Here is a 22,343-nt window from a genome sequence, read left to right as displayed (position 1 = left end):
TGATCATATCATGCCAGCCACATATTAGCCTTAAAAATAATAAGAAAAAACGGGGGGGAAAATAAGGAGGGGATAAGAAGAAAAGGTTGTTCTCTGAAGGCTTTCCTCTAGGAGCCTCACAGTGGGAGGGAGAGTAAATAAGATGTCATCAATAATAGAAAGTGAATGTTCTGAGCGGTTCTGCACGCTCACACATACACACACACACTCGCACACGGCGCACCAGCTCCGGCTGATTCCTATCCTGCAGACAGGCCTGCCAACCGCCAGCCCTTTTTTTTTTTTTTTTTGCACACGCTCAGATTCACTGTCCTGACTAATCGCTTGTGATAGGGGCCTTTGCCATAATTACCCAGGGCTTTATCGCAAACTTATGCGATGCATTTTTTATGTCCTGGCTGCTGGCAGTGCCTCCACTGTCCGTGCTGGCTGTCAATCTATGAAAAAAGCAAAAAAAAAAAAACAAAAAAAAAAAACATAAAAACAACGGATCCCAGACCAGCTCTCTCAAACACACGCATATAGTAGTTCAGGCAGGGCAAAATAGGTGAGAGCAGGGTGAAGGGCCAGAAAGAGGAGAAAAAAATGGAGGAGAAAAAAAAAAGGAAGGGAGGGAGGGGGAGGAGAGGAAGTCAAGGATGTTGGGAGGGGGAGGAGGGGTGATGCACGGCGGAGATGCAATGATCAGCCTTTTCCTAGTCGTCTGACTAGTCGGCTGCGATGGTGGCCGATTCCGACCTTTTCACCACGACGATAAAAACAGAAAACGTGCTGCAGGTTCTCTGACAGGCCGTACCTTTAAAATCAGAGAGAATTATTATTTTTTATTTAAAAGGAAGATTGCCCACATTTGTGCCTCAAAGAACTTCCCACTTGGTTGTGCATTTACAGATCAAAGTAAAAAGTTGAGTTTTTTGTTTTGTTTGGGAGATTCAAAGCATTTGAATGAAAAAAAAAAATCTTTTCAGTAGAAATTGGGCTATTAAAAGCCTTGGACGACTATTTGGTGCAAGTCTTCAATTTATCAATAAAGTAACTAGTTTTTCTTTCCTGCATTGTGTAAATCCGCACTGTGGAGAACGGCAGAAAGTTGATAAGACACGCGTTTCGAGAAGGAGTTTGTGAAACTAGGCAAGGACAAGCGAATGTTATCTTCAAGAAAGTTAGGCAGTACTTTTGAAATCCGAACAAAAAAAGAATTACAAGGTTACCATGATGTAAGCATGAAAGCATAAAGTCTAAGTCAACTCAACTGCTTAACAAAAATAAACAAAATTTCAAGTTTAACAGATTCAATGTACACCAAACGAATCCTTCAAAATAAAGCATTTGCTCATGAAAAAAAAGAACACAATTTCTATGCTTACTTAACAAATAGGTCTTTTAAGATCAAGACAAACATGAAAAATAAAATATATAGACTAATTAACTGTACATTAAATTATTATACATCAGTAAGAGATTCTTGGGTGGTGTGTGGGGGGGGCTTCAAAGAAGGGGTTTACCCAGGGAGTCTTTCATGCAAGGACCGCCACTGTGCCAAATAGATAGATAGTGAGGAAAGACAAGAGAAAGCTGTCTGAGTTTTTTTTTTCTCCTCTTTTTTTTTTTTTTTACATAATGCATGAACAAGGGGGCAACGAGTAGGAGGACCAAATAGGATCAAATAAATAGGAGAAGTGAAGCCTTGATGATGTGGCATAAGTGTAACACAAAGCCCGCTGGGAAGACTTGCTCACTGTCCTTTTGTCTACCCAGTCATCAGGGCATCATGACCCAAATAAAAGTTTAAAAACCCAAAGCTTGTGCAGCCTTCAAAATAATGTATGAACAATCGGGGCTACAGTCTACATAATGCAATCTTTATGTTAATGACGACGGACGAGCGGGCAACTAATATTCATAAATGATGATTTGAAATTCAGCAACGCGTGTTAAATGCCACGGGAAAAAAAACACAACAGTGCCATTGTCTCGCGCGTCTTGTGATAGGTCAAACATGGTCTAATATATTCAGGCCCAATATGTTTTTTTTACTCCCCCCTTCATATCCCCTGCGTGGAGCGCACAGGGTGTTAAGAGGATGAGGGAGGTACATTTTAAGGAGTTTACCATAATTACAAGGTCAATCTGTCACATTTCTAACATTCGCGTTCTTAACTGTCCCGTCCTGTCCACTTCCACAGACGGGGAAATGTTTTTTTAAAAAAAAAAAAAAAAAAAACTCACTGGGAAGTGTGAATGCCGACAGAAGAGGGGAAAAAACGGCCGAGCTCATCAAGCATAATCACCGAAACGACTTCCATATAAACTGTTCCAAAACCGTTAGCCGATAAGGTTGCTAAACGGGTCCGAAACTTACTAAAAATGTGTCAGCAAAACAGCATAAAAAGCCCAAAGAGCTCCTGTGGGTCTCAACGGTTGGTGTCACTACAGCGCCACCGTATAATGAGTCGCACTTATTTTTTTCTTCCCCCAAATTATCCAACCTTACAGCGGCTAAAGCGTCGCGGCTAACTACGGCTACTACTCGCTCCGGTAAAAGTTGAACAACACGCAATAAAGATAGCCAGCCGAGAGCTTCTTCTCCTTTCCCCAACGCCAAAGCCCCGCCGTTTGGCTTTTATTTCGGCGCATCCCCCCGCGGCGTCGCCCCGGCTTGCCCCGTTGCAGTGTCCGATCGATGTTGAATTGAACAAAGAGGATCAATTTCTGATCAGCGAGAGAGCCACTTTCATCAATGTGAGGAAGAGGTCCTGGATTCTCTTCCGAAACAGCCTACGAGGCGCCGCCGAAATAAAAACATAAAACGCAGTCCCCGGAGAGCGGCAAAGCGGCCGAAGAAGACGAGGGCTAGGCGGTTAAAAGGGAGGTTGAACTGACCTGTAGTTGTTGTAAGTCAAAGCGCTTCCAATATTGAAACATCGATCCTGCATTGGCCGCCATCTTGAGACATATTGAGACAGGAATGAGATGCTGATAGAGAGCGCGGGGGTTGGAGTTCAGTGGCGAGGACTGGGCTGCCGGAAGACCCGGACTGGATCGCAACCGCCACTTGCTCCGGAGACAGCTGCTATGTGGAGCGGACTCAGCTCATAGGAATGTCTCCTTAATAACGCCATTATAATTGCTTAAATAGCATTTTATTAACATTGAGAAATTACAGGTAAACAACCAAACTGACGCTTAATTACAGTGACTTTTGTTAAACTGAAATAAAAATGCGCAGGAATAAGTTTTGATGTTTTCATTTGCTTATCATTAGTATCTTCCAAAGTTCAAGTTCATGTCCCTTGAACTTTGTTACACATTGTCACCTTACAACAAGTTTCAATGTTTTTACTGATATCTATCTGGTAGGCCATGTCTAAGTGATGCATGAATGTGAAATAGAAGGAAAGTGATACATTATTTTCAAAATGTAGCTAGTTTTAATTCATAATCTCTAAATGCAACATCAAAAAATGTTTAAGGGGTGGGGGGGTGGGGGCTATGATTTAAGCATTTTAAGCCATCTAAAAGAAAGTGTAGCTCAAAGTGCCATAAGTGTACACACCAATGCCATCTGGCTTCTGAAATTTAAGCAATATTGCATATTCTATTAATGCTTTATTTTGTTTTCTATAGGCAAATTGTTTTTTCTTTGTCATTGTAAATATTAACATTCACATTATTGGATATAAAATGCACAAATGAGGACAATTAAAAGGAACCAGTAATGAAGTTTGTGGTGAGCAGTAGTTTTGGAAGATCCTACAATCAAATTCTGTTTAGGCTCCTACACATTCCACACTTTAATACTCTACATAGAATACTAACTGGGCATTTAGTTTATACTTGTAACACAAAGCGCATGTATGTTTTTACCTTTTAGGGTTATTTATATCTAACGTTGTTTTGCTCATTTTTATTACAGGTATTTTTGGAGATCATTTCACTTAACAGCTCTTTGCCTTTATTGTCTCTTAATGGCCGTATGGCTTTTCTTTATGGTCCTTTTGTGCCTCCGTTTTACACGTTTACATCTCTTTATAGTCATTTTAGTCTCTTCATTAATGACTTTTTCCAGTCAGTCTGATTGTAGTTGTCTTTGCGTCTTCCTGGGATAATTGTTTCCCCATATCCTGCCACATCACATTCGTAAAGTTCAACGTATTTTTATCGGGATTGTACTGTATAGACACACGGCTGTGAAGTGGAAGGAAAATGACACATGATACGTTATTTCTCACAAGTATCTCTGTCCTTCCACTTCACAGTTATATTCCACTACGTGTTGGTCTATCACAAATAATTATAAAATAATAATGAAAAAAAAAATTATAGTTTGTGGTTGTAGTGTGACGTAATGTGTAAAAGTGCATGGAGTTAAAATACTTTTAAACGGTTGATCCAAATAGATTTGAAAATCCTCACTATGAATGGACCAGAAAGACACCCACGCATAAAACAGATACATTAATCAAGCAATCCAACGGGAGGGAGAACTGAGAAAGCAATTGTAGTTTAGTCAGGAAACACCAAAGATAAATGTATGTACAGAGATGGAAAGTATTAACAGCACTTCACTTTTTCCACGTTTTGTCACGTTACAGCCTTATTCCAACTTGTACTAAATTAACTGCCTTCCTCAAGATGCTATCCTCAAATAGCTCATTATGACAACTTAGAAAACATTTTTTTTAAGTTTTGCAATTTATTGAAAATGAAAACATTATAAAAAGAACACAAGTGAAATAAGTATTAACACAAGTATTAACACAAGTATTCACAGCCTTTGCCGAATACTTTGTTGTCGGAGCTCAAATTGAGCCGTTTCCATTTATCATATTTGAAATGTTGCCAGAGCTTAAATGGAGTCCACCTGTGGTAAATTCAGTTGTTTGGATTTGACTCGAACACACCGGTCCATATAAAGTCCCACAGTTGACAGCAGGTCAAGAGGTCAAACACCAAGCATAAAATCAATGTATTTGTTTGTAGACCTCAGACATAAAGTTGTCTTGAGGTAGAAATCTGGGGAAGGATCCAGAAAAAGTTCAGCTGCCTTGAAGGTCCCAGTGAGCTCCATCATTGGTGAATGAATCTTCCTAGAGCTGGCCGGCCATTTAAACTGAGCAATAAGGGGGAAAACGACCATATAGTCAGAGAGGAGACCAAGAACCCAACGGTCATGCTGTCAGAGCTCCAGAGTTCCTCTGTGAAGAGAGGAGAACCTTCCAGACGGACAGCTGTCTCTGCAGCAGTCAGCCCTGTATGGTGGAGTGGTCAGATGAAGGCTGCTCCTTAATAACAGGAACATGGCAACCCGTCTGGAGTTTACCAAAAGGGACGTGATGGACTTTCAGACCATGAGAAACAAAACTCTCCGGTCTGATGAGACAAAGATTGAACTCTTTGGTGGGAAAATGCCAGATGAAACTCCACCATCCCTACAGTGAAGCATGGTGGTGTTAGCATCATGCTGTGGGGGTGTTTTGCAGCCGCAGAAGCTGGTAGACCAATCAGGATAGAGGGAAAGATAAATACAGATAAATAATATCCAGAGGCGGTCTAGATGAAAACAGCCTGTAGAGCATCTTGACCTCAGACTGGATGGTTCAGTTGTTCATTCTTCAGCAGGACAACGATCCAAAGCGCACGGCCAAGACCGCAGAGACGGTTACTGCCAAAGGTGGATCAACACAACATTGAAAACAGTCTGCGCATACTTATGTGAATGTGAAATTTTGGTTTTCTATTCCAAATAAATTTGCAGAAACACTCAAAAACTTGTGTCCACCTTGTCACAATGAGATATTTGTGAGTAGAATTTTGAGGGAAGAGATTGGTTTACTACATTTTGGAATAAGGCTGTAGCACAACAAAATGTGGGAAAAGTAATGAAAACGTTTTGTTTTATACATACATATTTTTCATTAGACTCTAAAATTCTAAAAATTAGTGAAGAACAGACACATGTAGCCTATAAGAATCAAATAGTGCTCACATAATCTAATTTAATAACTCATAGAAAATAAACAATCATAAAGGGGATGGTGAGGAAAGTGTTTTAAATAAACGAGAAAAATACATTACTGATTATTTTTTGCTAATATGGTTAGCTTCTCAAATAAGATGAAACATAGCAATGAATTATTATTAACCGCACTCAAGTAAAACTGAACCAGTGTCTTTATTAGCATTGTCAAAACATCCAACTAAACAATTAAACGTTGCAACTCATTAAAGTGTGTTCTCTTGAATAAGAAGTAGTGCACATGAGGGACAAGAAGGCGGGCTAATTCACAGCTGTTGGACTTGAACGCAACTTGAGAAATGTCGCCTTAAACATGTGATTTTCTGTGAGTACAGTAATTCAGCTAAGCCATTTAAAGCCAGGGATGCAACTACACGCATCAGTTTATCCAATAGTCTTGTTGCAGCAGGCCAGGCAGTGGTCAGACTGTCAGTGTGAATCCAGCTCCGCTGCTGAAGTGACCTTGAGCAGTGCACTGAACCCCGGCTGCCCCCATCCACACACCCCCACACCTCCACCACCGGGGGGGCGTCACTCCTGCAGACCACGTCCTCTGACCCTGTCAGCGTGTCGACGAGCCCAAGAGAAATATGTAAAGAATCTAATTACACTGTATGCATAGTTTGCCCCGGATTCCTGCGTCAAACTGTTCTGCCTAATTCACCTTTAAAACATAAAAAAAAAAAAAAAAAACACAGCACCACCAGCAGCAGCAGCAGCCGAGCCCGAGCTGAGCCGCTCCAGGTTTATCAAGGTGACACATCTGCTGCACACATTGTTTTCATTTTTAGCACTCTGTGGCTTCCCAAATTTAAACTTCCACGGCGCATGTGTGTCTGCGAGTGTGTCAGGGCCTGCAGTGTGGAAAATCCACGCCCGTGTTCACACTTTTTTTATTTATTTATTTATATATATATACATATAAGGCCAAGAGCGTTCACCAAAAATATTTCATAGCTTTATTTTTTCTCCAATTTCTTCACAGCCGCTGCACTTTAATTGTATTCACCCAAAAATAACAGGAAAATTTGCCATAGATAATAACACCTCTTTTGCCGCATGTGTGCGGACACAAAGGTGGGCATTCTTGTGCCTGGAACTACCTCGCCTTTCAGGCCATTACTTGATTTGATTTGAAGCTGTTTGTGTCTCCTCCCTGGAGCATGAATAAGGCTCCGTTCATTCTGATATGCAACCTAAATAGCTGTGCCTTATTTCATACTTCATTTATGGGTATAATGCAGTGATTTAAAAGGCCCACTGCGGGTTTTCTCGTCATCAACGGCAGCCGGTCACATGCGTTTTATAAAACACATTGGATTACCACCGCGGGCCGCATGAAAAACAGATGCATACGTGTTGATTTAATCATTAAGACGTAATGGCAGCGGCGTGATTTACAACGTGCGCCCAATTCCTCCTCGTATATACTTTCTATAATTCATCCGCACAAAGACTGCTGATCCTTTAGTTGCATATGAGCTGATGATTCCACTGTTTAATCCTGTCATTTCTTTCTCTTTGTTAATCAGCGCTTCCCTGGCTTGGCCCCGGACTGGTGACGCTACCTATCATTAAGCCAAACCAGAAATACGAGTCTGAGATAATCCCTACAAGCTTAGTAGCTCTGCAATGTGTCCATTATGCTGTATTTGTATAGTTATCTGCAACCATTACACAAGGAGGCACACTGAAAGGAACGTGATACATTTTATGGCTTAGACGTGGCTTCGAATAAAACAGGGAATTAAGCACAGGATGAATTCAAAAGTTTGAGTCAACACAGACGCATGATCGTGCTTTTGGGCATGATGCAGACTAAAAGTTCAATTTTAATGTGCATGCGCGTTTTTCTTTTAAATATGTTTCGGTTGTACAAAATGCCCCCTTTGCAGGAACATGATGCAGACTAAAGGTTTTACATGCTAAAAGTTGAGTGTTGGTGTGTGTGTTTTTTGTCTTGTTTTAGTAGCACAAAATCCCCCATGTACATGCCACCGAATAAGCAAATTCAGATTTTCATTTGAAGCTCTTAAAAAAGAACAACTTTTATGCCGATGCTGTGCATGGCCCATGCAGTTCAGTTTAATTTAAAGCAGCACTTCCTCTATTCGGGTTCAAGATCCCACAACAGATTAGGAAACACCAAGTGAGGAGTTGTGAAATGATCGCCAAAGCTCACACTGATTGGGTTAGAAGAACATAATCAGAGCTCAGAACTTTATTTTAATATTAGACTGAAATCAAATGGTTTGACTTCAATATGGAGCGATTTTCTGTCCAAGTTCGCTTCTCTGCTTCTCCATTGGATTCAGGTCGAGGCTTTGACTAGGCTCCGGTCCAAAAGCATTCAGAGTTCTTCGTCTTCGGGTCACAAACGTATGGACGGACGTTCTTCTTCAGGATTTACCGGGAACAAGATTTTTGTGCTTCAGTCCCATCACACTACCGTTGGTATGACTGTCTTACCACAAAAAGTTCTGCTTTTGTTTCTGCAATCCTCTGGATATTTTTCTGAAAGTTTTGTTTTGGCAAAATAAAACGCGTTTGAATCGGGACACGATGTGTTTCTGAGATCTTCCAGCCTACTTCATGTTGTCATGTAGGTTCTAGTTAAGCGTATTCTTGATTTTACTTGTCAGGCGATACTCAGGCCTGGGTACGCCTAGCAAACTTTCCAAAAAGCCGTAGCAGATGTGACCATGATGACTATTTTTCAAAGATTTTCCAGAAAAATAAATAAAAAACACAATTTCAAAACTACTCAGTGTAGTTTGATAATAGGAAACGGTGACACATAAGCAAGAATTGCAGATATCTGTGCAGAAATCCACTAAAAATGTTTGCACCACACCGTAAAGCAAGACGGGAAATGAAAGCCTTAAACAGGTCCAGATCAAAACTCAAAACGCACTTCTGAGTTTTAGATCAAGCCAATGCAGACAGATAAGAATTTGGGAAAACCACTGTCGACAAGTTTGAAAAGAAAAAAAAAAGTGTAACCTCTGCTTTGAAGATATAAAACGATCCATGATTTATTATGTTGTTTCTGCTTCACTTAAAAATCCCTTCATCTTTTGAGTATGCTGAATTATTTGAGTTAACCTTGGAGAGACTTATCTAGCGATACGAGTCTACGGGGCAAATCTACAGCATCTCAGCTCTGCGTTTAACACACGGCCCCTGTGGAGGCTTCAGCCGAACTTCAGCGGTATCTGAACAACTCTGAAGCAGCAGCAGGGCCGCTCGGCGCAAGTAACACAGTGATTAATCCGCCGGCCGATGGACGTCTCGGATGCACATGCGCTGTAAATAGCTCGATCGCTTCTTATTTTCACGTGTTCTACACATGAGGAAAACAGCAGCAGGAACACAAAAGTTTCAGGATTTTTTGTTTTTTTTCTAGGGCAAGATCTTTTTAAAAAAAAAAAAAAAAAACTTAGTCCACTTGAAATAAGATGAAACTAACTTACAAGTAACTTTTCAGCCACATATTATATATGATCTTGTTTTAAGCCAGTAATCCTTTGATATTGATGAAAAGGTGCTGGTTCTGCTGGCAGATCATTTCAATTATGTGCGAAATTTCTTGTTATAAGTGAAATAATCAGCATTTAATCAAAAATAAAGACTTATTTACTTAAAACAAGCTCACAACTCTTACTGAAAGGTTACTCTCAAGTTAGCTTTGTCTAAGACATTTGCATGAGAAACCCGACCAAAAATACTCGCCATAAGATTTAGTGTTTTCGAAGCGAACTTGTCGGCACCCCACAGATTAAAAAAAAAAAAGAAAAAAGCCTCATCAGCTCTTGCACGTTTGAGTAAAGTCTAAAAACGGAGAAAACAAACACATTCGTCGTGTCAGTGCCATTATACAGCAGGATCAGCAGCCCAGCTGGAGCTATAGGGGATGAAATGAAGCAGCCTTTCTGTCTCGTGGCCTCGCCTGTTCTCTCCGCTCGTGTCCCCGTTCCTGCTGCTCGTCGACTCTTGCCTGTGAGGTGCTTTTAGCGGGCCTCGTGTGGCCCGGTTAGAGACGGATGCGAGGCCCTCGGGAGACGCAGGCAGGAGCGCAACACTGATCAAGTCAGACAGGCTGGGGAGGCTACATAAGATCATCATCACCCAGCAGTGGAGTGAATCGCCGCAGTGGCACTTTCACACAACCTCTGACCTCCGGGGGCAACCTCCCAGGTCACGATCAAGGTCAGGGGTCAGGCGGAGCCTCGGCGATCAGCTTCGGCCTCCGCTTCCTCCTTCATCTTTTTTTTTTTTTGCTCTCATCCTCGATCTGTTTCTCTATTTCTCAGCTTCTCCTTTCGTCAGCCGGGACCAATTGAGACATCCTCTCCCCCGGGAGCGCAAAACAGAAAGCAAGAGAAAATCAATAAGGAAGATGAGCGAAGACCTGGAGGTCCCATCAAATGCCGAATGCTTCTTTCTGCGCCGCTGTTCTCACAGCCACAAAAATACACGCCGACACAGAGTGTCCTCGCTCTTAAAATGTAGAAAGACGGCAGTAAACACAGGGGTGGTGAACTATCGCTTCGCCTCCTCACAGATTTGAGCGTTTAGCTCTGACCCCCCGAGTTACCAATTTACCCCAAACTCCTCACTTTAAACACACATTGCTGCATAAGTGTACCTAACCACTCATGTTTAACTAGTTTTGTTTAATCATAGAGATTATCCATCATTAAAAAACATGATGAAAACTATTCAAATTTAATTTAAATGTACAGTGTGCTTCATATTTCATATTTTAGCTTTTTTTAATTTGGCTTTGGTTCTGATTCCTACGTGGGGCGGCTGCCTCTGATCAAATAAGGGTTGTTGTGATTCGCACGAGTCACAAAAATGCCTTTTCCTGACAGAAGACAAGAAGTTTTATATATGTGTGTGTGTGTGTGTGTGTGTGTGTGTGTGTGTGCGTGTGTGTGTGTGTGAAATTACATTAAACCAGCAGTGGTGAAACAGGAATCTGACACATAGGGACGAAGTCGTGAGCAACAGTTCAAAACTCAACTGAATGTCTGTCAATTACAGGCTGGAGTTTCCTGGGTAAAAGGAGACTTGCTGCCTGCATGCAGGTAGTCGAAGCTTGTCTGAAGAGATTGACCTGCCTAAGCAAGTCGTGAAGGAACAGGAAGTCGATTACAACAATAAAAGAAGATTCAGTGAGAAACTGTACAACTTTAAATGACATAGCACCGCGCACTCCCAATGAGAAACAGTTTATTGTGATATTTTTAAAGGTGGTTTGATCAATAGGGGTTTAAACTGTTTTTTTGTTGTTGATTTTTTTTTTTTGCTACTGGACTCTGAATGCTACTTCCTGTCAGTTCTGAAGAAACCGAGGCAAGTGGAGGACAAGTTCATGATATGTTTGTGTTTCCATCTTAGACTTTGGTTCTTTCTTTCTTTACTTTTCTTAAATCCTTTGCTTTGCTTTTTTTTGTCATTTTTTTTGTTTGTTTTGTCTTGTTGACTGGTGTGTCTGGACCTTGCATGATTATCTATGATAGTTTGCTATTGGTGTGTTGTTATGCATCATTTATTTCTACTTTAATTTCTCACCAGCCTGCCTGGAAGGGAAATACAGATGGGTGAATGTTGGATAGACAAATCTTATTTCCTATAAATACATCATCTCCAACTTTTTGTATCAAATACAAATCCTTATGAGGTTAAATATACCTGAATGGAAGTAGTTGTATAATCAAGAGGCACGGCGTTTCTCACATGAACAGAAAAGGAGAAGTTGTTACAATATCGCTTTGAAAAAATTTCAAGCAGTGTAAATTATGCAAAAAAGAAAGAAAAAAAAAGAAGCAAAAGCTCCAGTACCAGATCGGCCTCCGAGGAATTTTCTTTTCCGTTTATTTGTTAAATCCCTCAGCCTTTACCTATAAATCATTCATTCATCCAAACTACAAAGGACAACCCATCATTGTTGCACAAGGCGTGATAGGCTCTGTAACAAAGAACATATTATTTCACATTCAACTTTGAGGAGATTTGTTACTTTCCTGGTATTTTTAGTAGCATGCTGACACGGTCAGGTCAGAAAAGTGTGAAACAAAAATGATGAAAGTTGTGCAGAAGGCCTTGGGATCTGCTGATCAATGTTCTAAAGGGCCGCAGGAAAATCTGGATGACTGAAGGGAAACTGTAAGGGATTTGAGTTGGGTTAAAACTTTTGCACAGGACAGTAATTTGATATCTCTCTCTCTCTCTCTCTCTCTCTGTGTCACCTAATCAACTTTCAGCCACGTCTTCTGTGTGCTCTTGCAGCAATGCGTACCGAACTGATAAAAGGTCTGTTCTTCAGAACTGTTTGCTTTATCTGATGAGAAGCGCACATGTGTTTACAATATTAAGGCCTCGTCCCGAAGCTGATTCACGCAGCTCCTCGGCGCAGCGCAACCTGAGGCAGGACATTAAATGATCGTCCGAAAATAGAACCGTTCAGATGAAAAGGGAGGATAAATAATGCAGAAAGAATACACAGCCTCTTATGGGGATAACTAGTCACACGCACAGCAAAAATAAAAAAAGAAAGAAAAAGAAAGAGAGAGAGAGAGAGAGCTGCACGGTGAGGAAAAGTGAATGGATGTAACAGGAAGGAGGAGGACCCAGTGGAGACACACACACACACACGCACACACACACACACGCACACACACATGCTTCTTACTTCATCTCCTCCCTCTCCTCCTTGTCTGCCTTTTTTTTTTCCACTGCTCTCAGTCAGACTTCATGACATCCTCCGTGTCTGTGGGGAGGAATAATGTTGTCCCAGCAATGGCGTGTTTTTCCTGCCCACCAGACACAACAGACAAACCCTGCTGCTGCTGCTGCTGCCTCATCATTTTTTCATGACTTCTGATCAGAATACCTTCAAACGCATGCAGCAAACCCTGAACGCACCACGGAGAGCGTGGTCACTGCTTCAACCTTTTTTTTTTTAAGACAAATAAAAACATTATTATTTTATTATATTAAAAAAAAATCTCTTGTATTTGTTTATATTAGATCATCACATTAATTCTGTGACTCATTTATTAACATTTGCGGTTGGAGGCTGTGCTGCGACGCTGGGTCATATCTAATACATAAAACATTGAAGACAAACCTTTTCGAAGCTCCGCTGCTGGATGCCTCGTTTCCAGCTGGGATGTTTATTCATTTACTAAATTAAACATGCATGCTTGCAGAAAAATCTAAATACCACCACACTGAGAAAGAGAGAGAAGAAGAAGACGGGGGGAGAAAAAAAAAACTCTGATAGGGATTTATACTTGCCTAGGGAGACACCTAGTGGCGGCTGCCATAATAAACGACGTTTAAAGTTTTTCTCAGCCCCTCAGAGCTGCAGGATATAATTTAGGGCTCCATGTCCAGATAAATCTGTCTTCACTTTTATAATGCTTTCCAACAAGGAATTAAACAGTTTGATAGAGTGCGTATTGTGACCTTGTGTTTCTTAAACAGACATTAGTTCTCATTTCAACTTTTTCTTATAGTTAATTTGAAAGTGAATGTTAGTGGGATAACAAGCCCTTCTTCCACACAGCCCTTCCTACTCTCTTTGTGAATTTAAAATTTGAGCTATTTTTGAGTTTGGAAATCTTTTTTCAGCTTTGACATAGTTTATTAGCTCCATTAATGAAGCTAAAGAGAGAAGAAGTGCATAAAAGTGACATGCAGAAGCTAAATGCTGATTCTATTTACAGAATATAAAGCTGTCTGAGGTGTGGGCTACTGAAAAACTTTCCCCCTGCCTCTTTGGACTGGGCCTTTACTTTGACTGTCCACCTAGCTCACATTCCTGTGTGTTTTGGTTTCTGTTGTCATCTTCCCCTCACACTATTCTGTTCATTTCTCTGTTTATTATCGTTTCTAAGGCGTTGCCAGATTAGTTACTTCCTCCATGTTTAGTTGGTTTATTCTTGTGTTTAATGTCTCAACTATTTGTAGTTGTTTCTTTTAGACTATTGTCGGTTTTTGTGCTTTGCTTTCCAGCTGACCTGTGTGATTCTCCTCGCCACATTTAATCTGACTCTTGTGTCACTTTTCCGTCTTACCTCAGTGTTTGAGCTCCTGGTTTTCTCTATTTTTCAGAGCTGCATTCTCCTGTTCTGTGTCCTGTAATCTTCGTTTCACATTCTCTAAGTTTTCCCTTTTTGTTATTAGTATTACAATTAAAGCGTCAACATTCATTTATAGGCAGCTGCCTGTAGACAGCGGAATTTGCAACAAATTCTGCAGAGTTAAATCAACACTACGCCGAGTCTATTTGGTCCTTTTCAGAATTGGCATTAATTTAACTCTTACAGAGTTATTTCAACAATAGTTTGACTAGTTCTAACTATTTCAAGTGTTAAAATGACTCAATGTCTTGTTGAAATAACTTGAAAGAGTTGAATTAACACCAATTTTGATAAGGAACAAATAGACTCGGCACAGTGTTGATTTAACTCTGCAGGATTTGCTGCATACACCTCGACCGCACACGGGTTTTCTTTCAGGATTATCCCGTGTTTAGATCCATCCATCTTCTTCGTGTTGGTCTTCATGTTGCTGTTTGTTCACCATTTATGTTACATAGAGGTGAACTTTCTTCTGGAGGCGACCGTACTGGTTTTATTTAGGTGTATCAGAGAAATGAGTCCAGTTCACCACACTTACTCTTTGTGTTGCTTTTATCACATTTACAGCGTCCGACTGTAATGTACCATGAAGTGTAAAAGTTCAGTTGCTGTGAAGATTTGAGCAGGTTTTACAGGAACATCGCGTTCTGACGAGGACTGTTTGTCAGGCGAAACCACCTTTCAAAAATAACAACCCCCTAGGCAGGTAATTAAAGCCACACCTTTGTAGTGAAAATATTTCTATCTATGTACTAAATGTGTTAGCTGTTAACATGAAATCACCACGGCTGATATAATTTGGGCTTGAAGATTCCAGTTTGAGTGTATTTAGTCTACGTAACGTGCTTCCATTGGTGAACCGTTAAAGACGATTGCCTCTTTGATAATGTTCTGATTTATTGGTGTTTAGTTTAAAAATATCAACCTGCTAAGACAACTTTTAAAGCAGGCTGAGGGTTTTAGCCTGATTTTACCTGCTTGTTTTATTGTTATTTAATGTTTTGATGTCGTCAAAGATCTTAAGATATGAGATGCAATCTGCTGGGTTTCCTTAGATAGGAACTTTTTAAACTACTTTGAATGATCAATTGAGCATACTGCAATGTCTGATAAGTAGAAGAGTAAGAGTAAATTGAACTGATTCCTTTTTTTTTTTTTTTGGTAAAATGCCTAGAGAGATATTTGCTGTATCTCTCTAGGCACTAGGCACTATATAAATAAATAAACTGAATTGAATTAGATTTATTTATTTATTTTTTTAACAAGTGATGATTTGCCTATTTCAGCAGCCTTCTGGGTCAAGGTGTTTATCCAACCCGCCCTCAGTCCCTCCAACAGTAAACAGGCCTTACAAGAGGCCCATTCAGCAGCAACTGGCAACCCGACCGGCACTGCCACGTCTGAGCGTCGGTATGTACAGTCGGCCCTGGGGTTAACGCTTCTCGTTTCATTTCAAATGATTCACAAGCGGGAGACTTTAGACAGGAAGTAACTGGAGCGACATGACCGCCGCCTGTTGTATTCTACAGAGCTCTTATCTTATCTCAGCTCGCACACCTGAACGAGAGGCCAAAGGTGTTCAGTTCAGGGTGTGTCAGCCGGCGCACTGTAAAATGTAACTTCCTAGGCTTAATATCCCGAATGAGGGTGGGGGGATCCGCGGGGTGAGGGGAGTCCATGGGAGTTCAGGCTGGTTGGAGACAAGAGGGCCCCACTTCCAGAGCATCCCGGCGGACAGGTGTACGGACATTATCTTTGGAAGCTGTCCTGAAAAGACCCCGGCTGTGCGTGTGCCCGACCGCCGCGGGCTTCCTGCTCCTCCTGGCGGCCTGTGCGAGGTACCTGCCGGATCAGGCCGCCCCGCAGCAGCAGCAGCCGCCGCCTCCACCGCCGCCACCGCCCGAGGTGACCCTCCTGATCTGGACGCATCCCTTCGGGGAGTACCGCGAACTTCCGGACTGCCTGCAGCTTTATCAGATCCCCGGGTGCAGGCTCACGGACGACCCGTGGGCGTACCCGCAGGCCGACGCCGTGATCATCCACCATCGGGAGATCGCCAAAGGTGACGCGTATCTCCCAGCGGAGCCGCGGCCCGACGCGCAGAAATGGATATGGATGAACTACGAGTCCCCCACGCACACGTCCGAGCTGTGGCTCGTGGAGGGCGTCTTCAATCTCACCCTGACCTATCGGACGGACTCGGATATTTTCCTGCCTTACGGCTACCTGGTCCCCCGGGCGCGCGCAGCGGACGGGGCTCCTGGCGGCGGCCAGCTCTCACTCTCAAGACGCCCGCGTAAGCGCTTCGTGGCCTGGGTGATCAGCAACTGGTCGGCGACCCACGCCCGAGTGGCCTTCTACCGGCAGTTCCGCGAGTTCATCCGAGTGGACGTGTTCGGGCGCGCCGGGCAGCCGCTGCAGGGGGGCGGCGACAGCGTGGTGCGGCTGCTGCGGCGCTACATGTTCTACCTGGCGCTGGAGAACTCGCAGCACACCGACTACATCACGGAGAAGCTTTGGAACGCGGTGCTGGCCGGGGCGGTGCCGGTGGTGCTGGGGCCGTCCAGGCAGAACTACGAGCGCTTCCTGCCGGCGGAGGCGTTCATCCACGTGGAGGACTTCCCCACGGTGAAGGAGCTGGCCCGGTACCTGCTGGCTCTGAGGGGCGACCCGGCGCGGTTGTGGCGGCGGCACCTGGACTGGAGGAGGAGCTACAGCCTGAGGCAGCCGAGGTTCTGGATGGAGCACTACTGCACGGCCTGCAGGGCGGTGAGGAGGAGCAGAGGACGGACTCAGACGGTGACGGACCTGGGGAGGTGGTTTCACTCATGAGAGCCGCGACAGCGAGTCGCTTTTAATTTATAGATGAGAACGTTCTGGGAGTTCGCTTGGATTTTTGTTGTAGTTTTCAAATTGCTTCTGAGGATTGCTCACTCATTTTCATATCAGTTTTTTTTTAAAAGTGGACTCACGCTTAAAACTGTTTAATTCCATAAAGTTGGCAGGCTCCAATTATAAAACAAGCTAAACTTTTTTTTTTTTAAATCAAATCACCAAATATATATCAAATATGTTGATCAATGCTCTACTCACTACTGATAAAAAGCAACTTTGATTAGTAGAAACTCTGTTTCCACATCTTTGCAGTTTTCTGGAAGTTTGTTTCTGTATTTGTGGTGCATAGAAACCAAATGCTGCTTCTCCATGTTTGGTTACGTCTCAAGTCTGATCAATACGTCATTCAGGCGTTTAAAAAAAAACATAATAAAGTGACAGAACTAACTGGTATCAGACTCATTTTTGACCAAGCTAGGTTCTTTTTCTTTTTTCCTCTAGTGGCCTTTATTTGAAAGTGCTATGACAGGGTAATGAGAGAGAGGGAAGACATGCGGTAAAGGTCACCTGACCGGGAATCGAACCTGCGACGGCCGCGTAGAGGACTAAGGTCTCCTTATGTAGGCTGTGCTTAACCTCTGCGTCATCGCAGCACTTATCTAAAGAAAAGCTGCAACAGATGATGATGCTGCCACCACCACCATCAGCATCATCATCTTTGTGTGTGGCGGTCAAAGATGCTGCTGCTGCTGCTGCTTTGTGTTGATTTAACTTCCTCATAATGAATCGGGTAATTCTCACTTGAGTTTGTTGTATCGACATAGCATCCCCAATATGTCTCTTTAGCTTTTAATCAAACATTAAGTATTTCCTCAGCATAACCTATTAAGGCTGTAACTCAGCAGGTCTGTTGACAGGAGTAAACATCTGCTTTTTTTTAAAAAATGGATTATTTAAATTTTTACACCTTGTTGTTACAGAATCAATCGCCTTGTCGAACTGGACGCGTGTTGTTGCTGTGAGGGCAGGGGGTAACTTTGCTCCCGGTAAATGATCTAATGCTCCTGCAGCTGCTGGAGGCGCTGATGGTTAGCAGCAGTAATGATCTCAGAAGGTCAGAACAGCCAGGCCCCCCTGATCCCATCTAAAGCCCATTCCTGAAGTCGCTCCGAGTTACAGCGAGGGCCTCAAAGTCACATTCGCTCTCGCTGCTGTTTAATCACGGATCCAGTCGCTCATTCTTACAGCTCTTTGGACTGCAAACGACTCAGGAACAATGTATCGCATGTTTCTGTTGCTGCGTCAGGGCTAAAAACAAACAAACAAACAAACAAACAAAAAAGATTTGCATGTTCCGGGAACAATTCGTGTTGTATCTGTGGCTGATCGTGTCATCAGTGAGGAAACTGGAAGGCAGACAGGCTGAACAGGTTGAACAGGTTGAACACGAATGGTTGTTTTTTTTTCTTTTTTGTTTATTTTGCAGCTGAGTCACATATGATCAGTCCTGTCCAGGACGCAGAAGATCACACAGTAATTTTCCATCGTGTTCAGGGGCTGAAGGAGGGCTGGAGCTGCGTCTGCTGTGGGCAGACAGACTGAAGTTAATGTTTCAGGATGCAGGAAAACGGAGAACCTGCGGAAAATCCGCTCAGAGAGGGAACATCCAGACCCTCGCCTCTAGAGACTCGAACCGGGAGTTTTTTCAGCTGTTCGGCTTTAATGTGACTGTTAAGCTGTTTCTGCTGATCAGACGCTGGATCTCCTCTCGTCTTCTCTGACGTGTGTGTCTGGTTTTCAAACAGAAACGCGCTCCCAGCGCGCAGAGCCCGATTTTACGGCTCAAACAAGATCTGGAGACAGAAACTGTGTGGAGCTGTACTGCCCCCTCTGGCCACTTGAGATCACTGCAATCCATCAGCAAGAAGGGACTCAACAACTGATAGCAGCTTAAAACTGACTGGAAATTTCTGTTAGGATGAGAAAGGGAGAATTTCACACACAAATATATGTAGTAAATGAGTATAAACATGAATAAATTTGATGTGCTTGTATTTTTAAGGTAATTCCAATTTTTGGAACATATTTTAAAGTAAAAAAAGAAAGTACAAAAGGATATTCTCTGGCATGGAACAAGTTCAAAATGAAAAGTTATTGTTCAGGTAGTTTCTGGGTGACGTTTGATAGTTAATGTACAACAGCACTGTTCAAAGTTGTGGTCCGTGGGCCGTTTTCAGCCCTTCTGAATGATTTTTGCGGCTGGCCGTGAATTAGTTTTTCTCAATATCGCCATTTCACAACGAGAACAAAGAAGTTGTTGAAGTCTGGAGGTTGAAGCAGATGGACAATAAAAAAAAAAAATATTGACAAAATTCAAAATCTCGAAAGATTTTTTTTAAGATGCTACGTAGGCTAACACACAGGTTGTCTTTCATTACCCATGTTTTTTCCTGGAGTTTGATTTCATGGTAGCAGTGACTTGTGCAAACAGACATGAGAGCATCCATCCGTTAAATCTGTTTGTTCCTTTTGTTGTTGCTGGCGACAGACTAAACAAAACTTCCAGGCCAAGTTAACAGAAAGCAATGAATCCCTCCAAATTCTGGAAATTTTCCCCCTTTCCTCTGGTCAGGGGAACGTGCAGGACTGAGGTATTTACGACAAAAAAAAAAATCTACAACTTTGTCTGTTTTATTAAAACATGGCATGTTTAGTTTATGCTCAGCAGGTAAGAATAATAAAAGCCACCCTGTACTTAGTTTTAAACATGCTGAATGTTTAAAAAAAAAGAAAAGCAAATATTTTTGGTCTCTTCTTTTCTGGAAATAGCCAGATCATCATCATGTACCTGAATATTGTAATAGTCTAGGTCATTTAATTCATTTTTATGAACAAGATCAGGTAGATAAGTTTCAATATATTCTAAACCAGAGAGGTTTAAAAAAAAAAAAAAGCAAACGCCTGCGTTGATAGTTGGATAATTGTCTCTCAGTAAGTTGTAGCAAAAGGACATTTAAGCAAAGAATAGAAATAAATGTATGCATTTGAACCTGTGTGTAAAGTCCTTTAAAAAGTAATGATTGAGGTATAATCATTCCACAAATGGCCTCAGATTAATATAAAATACGCTCCCCAGGTGAGCTTATAGAGAAATTTCATTTGCTGCCCGGTTACATTAATAACAAACTCAACATCACCTGAATCTAGGTCAATGCGGCGCTCAGCTGTTTTTCTGTAACCGAATACCTCCGAGCTGCGGCTTATCAGGAGCTGACCCCCCGAGCAGGCAGCTCCCAGCAGGAGGGAGCGTTTCCGCAGGAGTTTGTCTGTTTGAGTTAAAGCTCTGCTGACGCATAAATCTGCAGGTTTAGAGATGGAGATAATGCAAAAAAAAGAAAAAAAAAAAAAAAGAAAACAAGTCAAAGTAGAGAGAATTTGGGCTAAAACGCAACATTTCTTCCTTCTCGTTGCTCGCCCGAAGCACAAAACATCACCTCGTGTCACAGACTGACAGGTCAACAGAGTGTGAGGTGAAATACTGGATGGTGACAGAAGCTACCTGTAAAAGTAGTCAGGCCCTGAAGTGTTTCAGTTTTGTTCAAAGTACAAAATTGATGTCGCTGTATAAACACAAAATCTTACCGAGTATTTTTGTTTTGGGTTCTAGCACAAATATCTTAGTACACTTGAAATAAGACGAAAGTAACTCACAAGTAGCGTTTCAGCAACATAGCAAGCCGCTTTCAGTCAATCATTCTGTAACATGGATAAAAAAAGTACTAGTTCCACTGATTATTTCACTTATAACATGGAAGAAAATGTTACATTGTGTAAAACTGAAATTCAGAGCACATTTTTCAACATGTTGCTTGGTAACAAAATTCAAATGAGATTTCATGAGAGTTTTTTTCCCACCCCATAAATCTCAATTTCGGAAAACTCTCAACTGTCAAGCAGATTCTCCCGCCTGAGCTGTTAACATCTGCAGATCCTCCAAAGTTTCCACAGGCTGTGTGTCAAATTAAGCCTGTCAGAGGGTCTCTAATGCACCATGTGCCTCCATATCATTTGTTATAAATTTCTCAACCCTGAACGGGAACATTTAGTTTTATTCTTCACTTAGCAGGAATTGCAACAAACTTAGAATCCATATTTTTCTTTTCTATTAGTTTATCCAGAGAAACTCCTATTACTTTACCTTTGTTTTTGTTTTTTTTTCACTTTGTATTTCCTAAATCTCATGTAAAGCACCTTTGAATTGCTTGTTGCTGAAAATGTGCTGTATAAATAAAATGACCTTGCCTTATTTTAGAATGCGCACCACACTTTATTTAAATGTAAAAAAAACGCTAAAAAATAAAAAATAAAAAAGGCCACAATACACAATTCACATCTTAATTCACAATTTTACACAATTTGTGCCAGTCTGTCTGTCACATGAAAGCCCAATAAATGACTTTGTAGTTTGTGGTTGCAAAGTGACACACTGTGGAAAACTTTACATTTAGCAAAAGCAAAGCAGATTTAAAAGTGAGCACCGAAGAATACCGGAAACCGACTTTCATTTGCTTCATTTGGCGTCTTTAGCGGAAAGCTGCGGCTCATTCCAGAGCCTCTTCCCAGACCTCCTTGTCAGCCACACGCTGCCATTCATAACCTCGGCGCCCCCTTCTCCCCCCCGGCTACAGACGCAGTAATCCCGTTTGTACAGCAACAGATGTTTCTCTTAAAAACATCCGTTCACTCTTCAGCAGAAAAGAAGGAGGAGAAGAAGAAGAAGAAGAAGAAGAAGAAGAAGAAGAAGAAGAAGAAGAAGAAGAAGAAGAAGTCGTCGTCAGCCTCTTATTTTCCCAGGAGATGAAAGAGAGCAGCTTAATCGCTATGAAATCGGACATATTTGCGCTGGTTTGCAGGGACACATATTGACTTTCAGCAAAGGCTTACTGTTCTTTAAAACATAAACAAGCTTCTTCTTTTTTTTTCTGCGTCTCCCTTTAAAGCAGAGCCGCCAAGCCGTGTTTTACGAGCAGGCTTTCATGTTGTGTACATGAAAAAGGCCGCAGAGATAGAGAGAGAGAGTGAGAGAGAGTGTGTGTGTGTGTGTGTGTGTGTGTGGAGAAGAAAATGCATATGACACAACAAAAGTCCCCCCCCCCCCACACACACCAGACAAATAAACAGTGCATTGTTCCCATGGCAGCGTGGCGCATTAATCTGACGGCTGGTTTCCCATGGCTGTGTCTCCCTGCCCTGTAGACCTCCGCTCTGTCTCACTGATGGGTCCTGTGATTGCAATCATCCATCTTACTGTCAAAAGCAAAAAAAAAAAAAAA

General features: G+C 42.0%; 2 protein-coding genes across 7 annotated transcripts in view; one reads left to right on the top strand and one right to left on the bottom strand.

Moving 5' to 3' along the window:
* The window catches only part of cux1b (cut-like homeobox 1b), a 116,551-nt gene extending 103,296 nt beyond the window's left edge, over positions 1–13,255 (bottom strand). The window contains exon 1 of one of the 6 annotated variants that reach the window (XM_015049369.1): positions 13,158–13,255. In XM_015049369.1, the coding sequence (XP_014904855.1) occupies positions 13,158–13,211 (54 nt within the window). In that variant the 5' untranslated portion in view covers positions 13,212–13,255. Of the gene's footprint in view, positions 1–2,883; positions 3,082–13,157 lie in introns of those variants that run through there. The other 5 variants (XM_015049367.1, XM_015049368.1, XM_015049370.1 and 2 more) reach the window with 5 other exon arrangements.
* Positions 13,256–15,369: 2,114 nt separating this feature from the next.
* Positions 15,370–17,451, top strand: LOC106957845 (alpha-(1,3)-fucosyltransferase 4-like). The gene has a single exon (XM_015049366.1). It carries the CDS (start codon positions 15,853–15,855, stop codon positions 17,005–17,007), a length of 1,155 nt encoding a protein of 384 aa, XP_014904852.1. The 5' UTR covers positions 15,370–15,852; the 3' UTR covers positions 17,008–17,451.
* The last annotated feature ends 4,892 nt before the right edge of the window (positions 17,452–22,343 follow it).

This window comes from Poecilia latipinna, unplaced genomic scaffold, assembly GCF_001443285.1.
Source record: "Poecilia latipinna isolate Pla-1442-1.1 unplaced genomic scaffold, P_latipinna-1.0 Scaffold943, whole genome shotgun sequence".
Taxonomy (NCBI): Eukaryota; Metazoa; Chordata; class Actinopteri; order Cyprinodontiformes; family Poeciliidae; genus Poecilia; species Poecilia latipinna.
The sequence above is the reverse complement of the archived record's forward strand: the minus strand, read 5'-3'. Positions and strand labels throughout refer to the sequence as shown.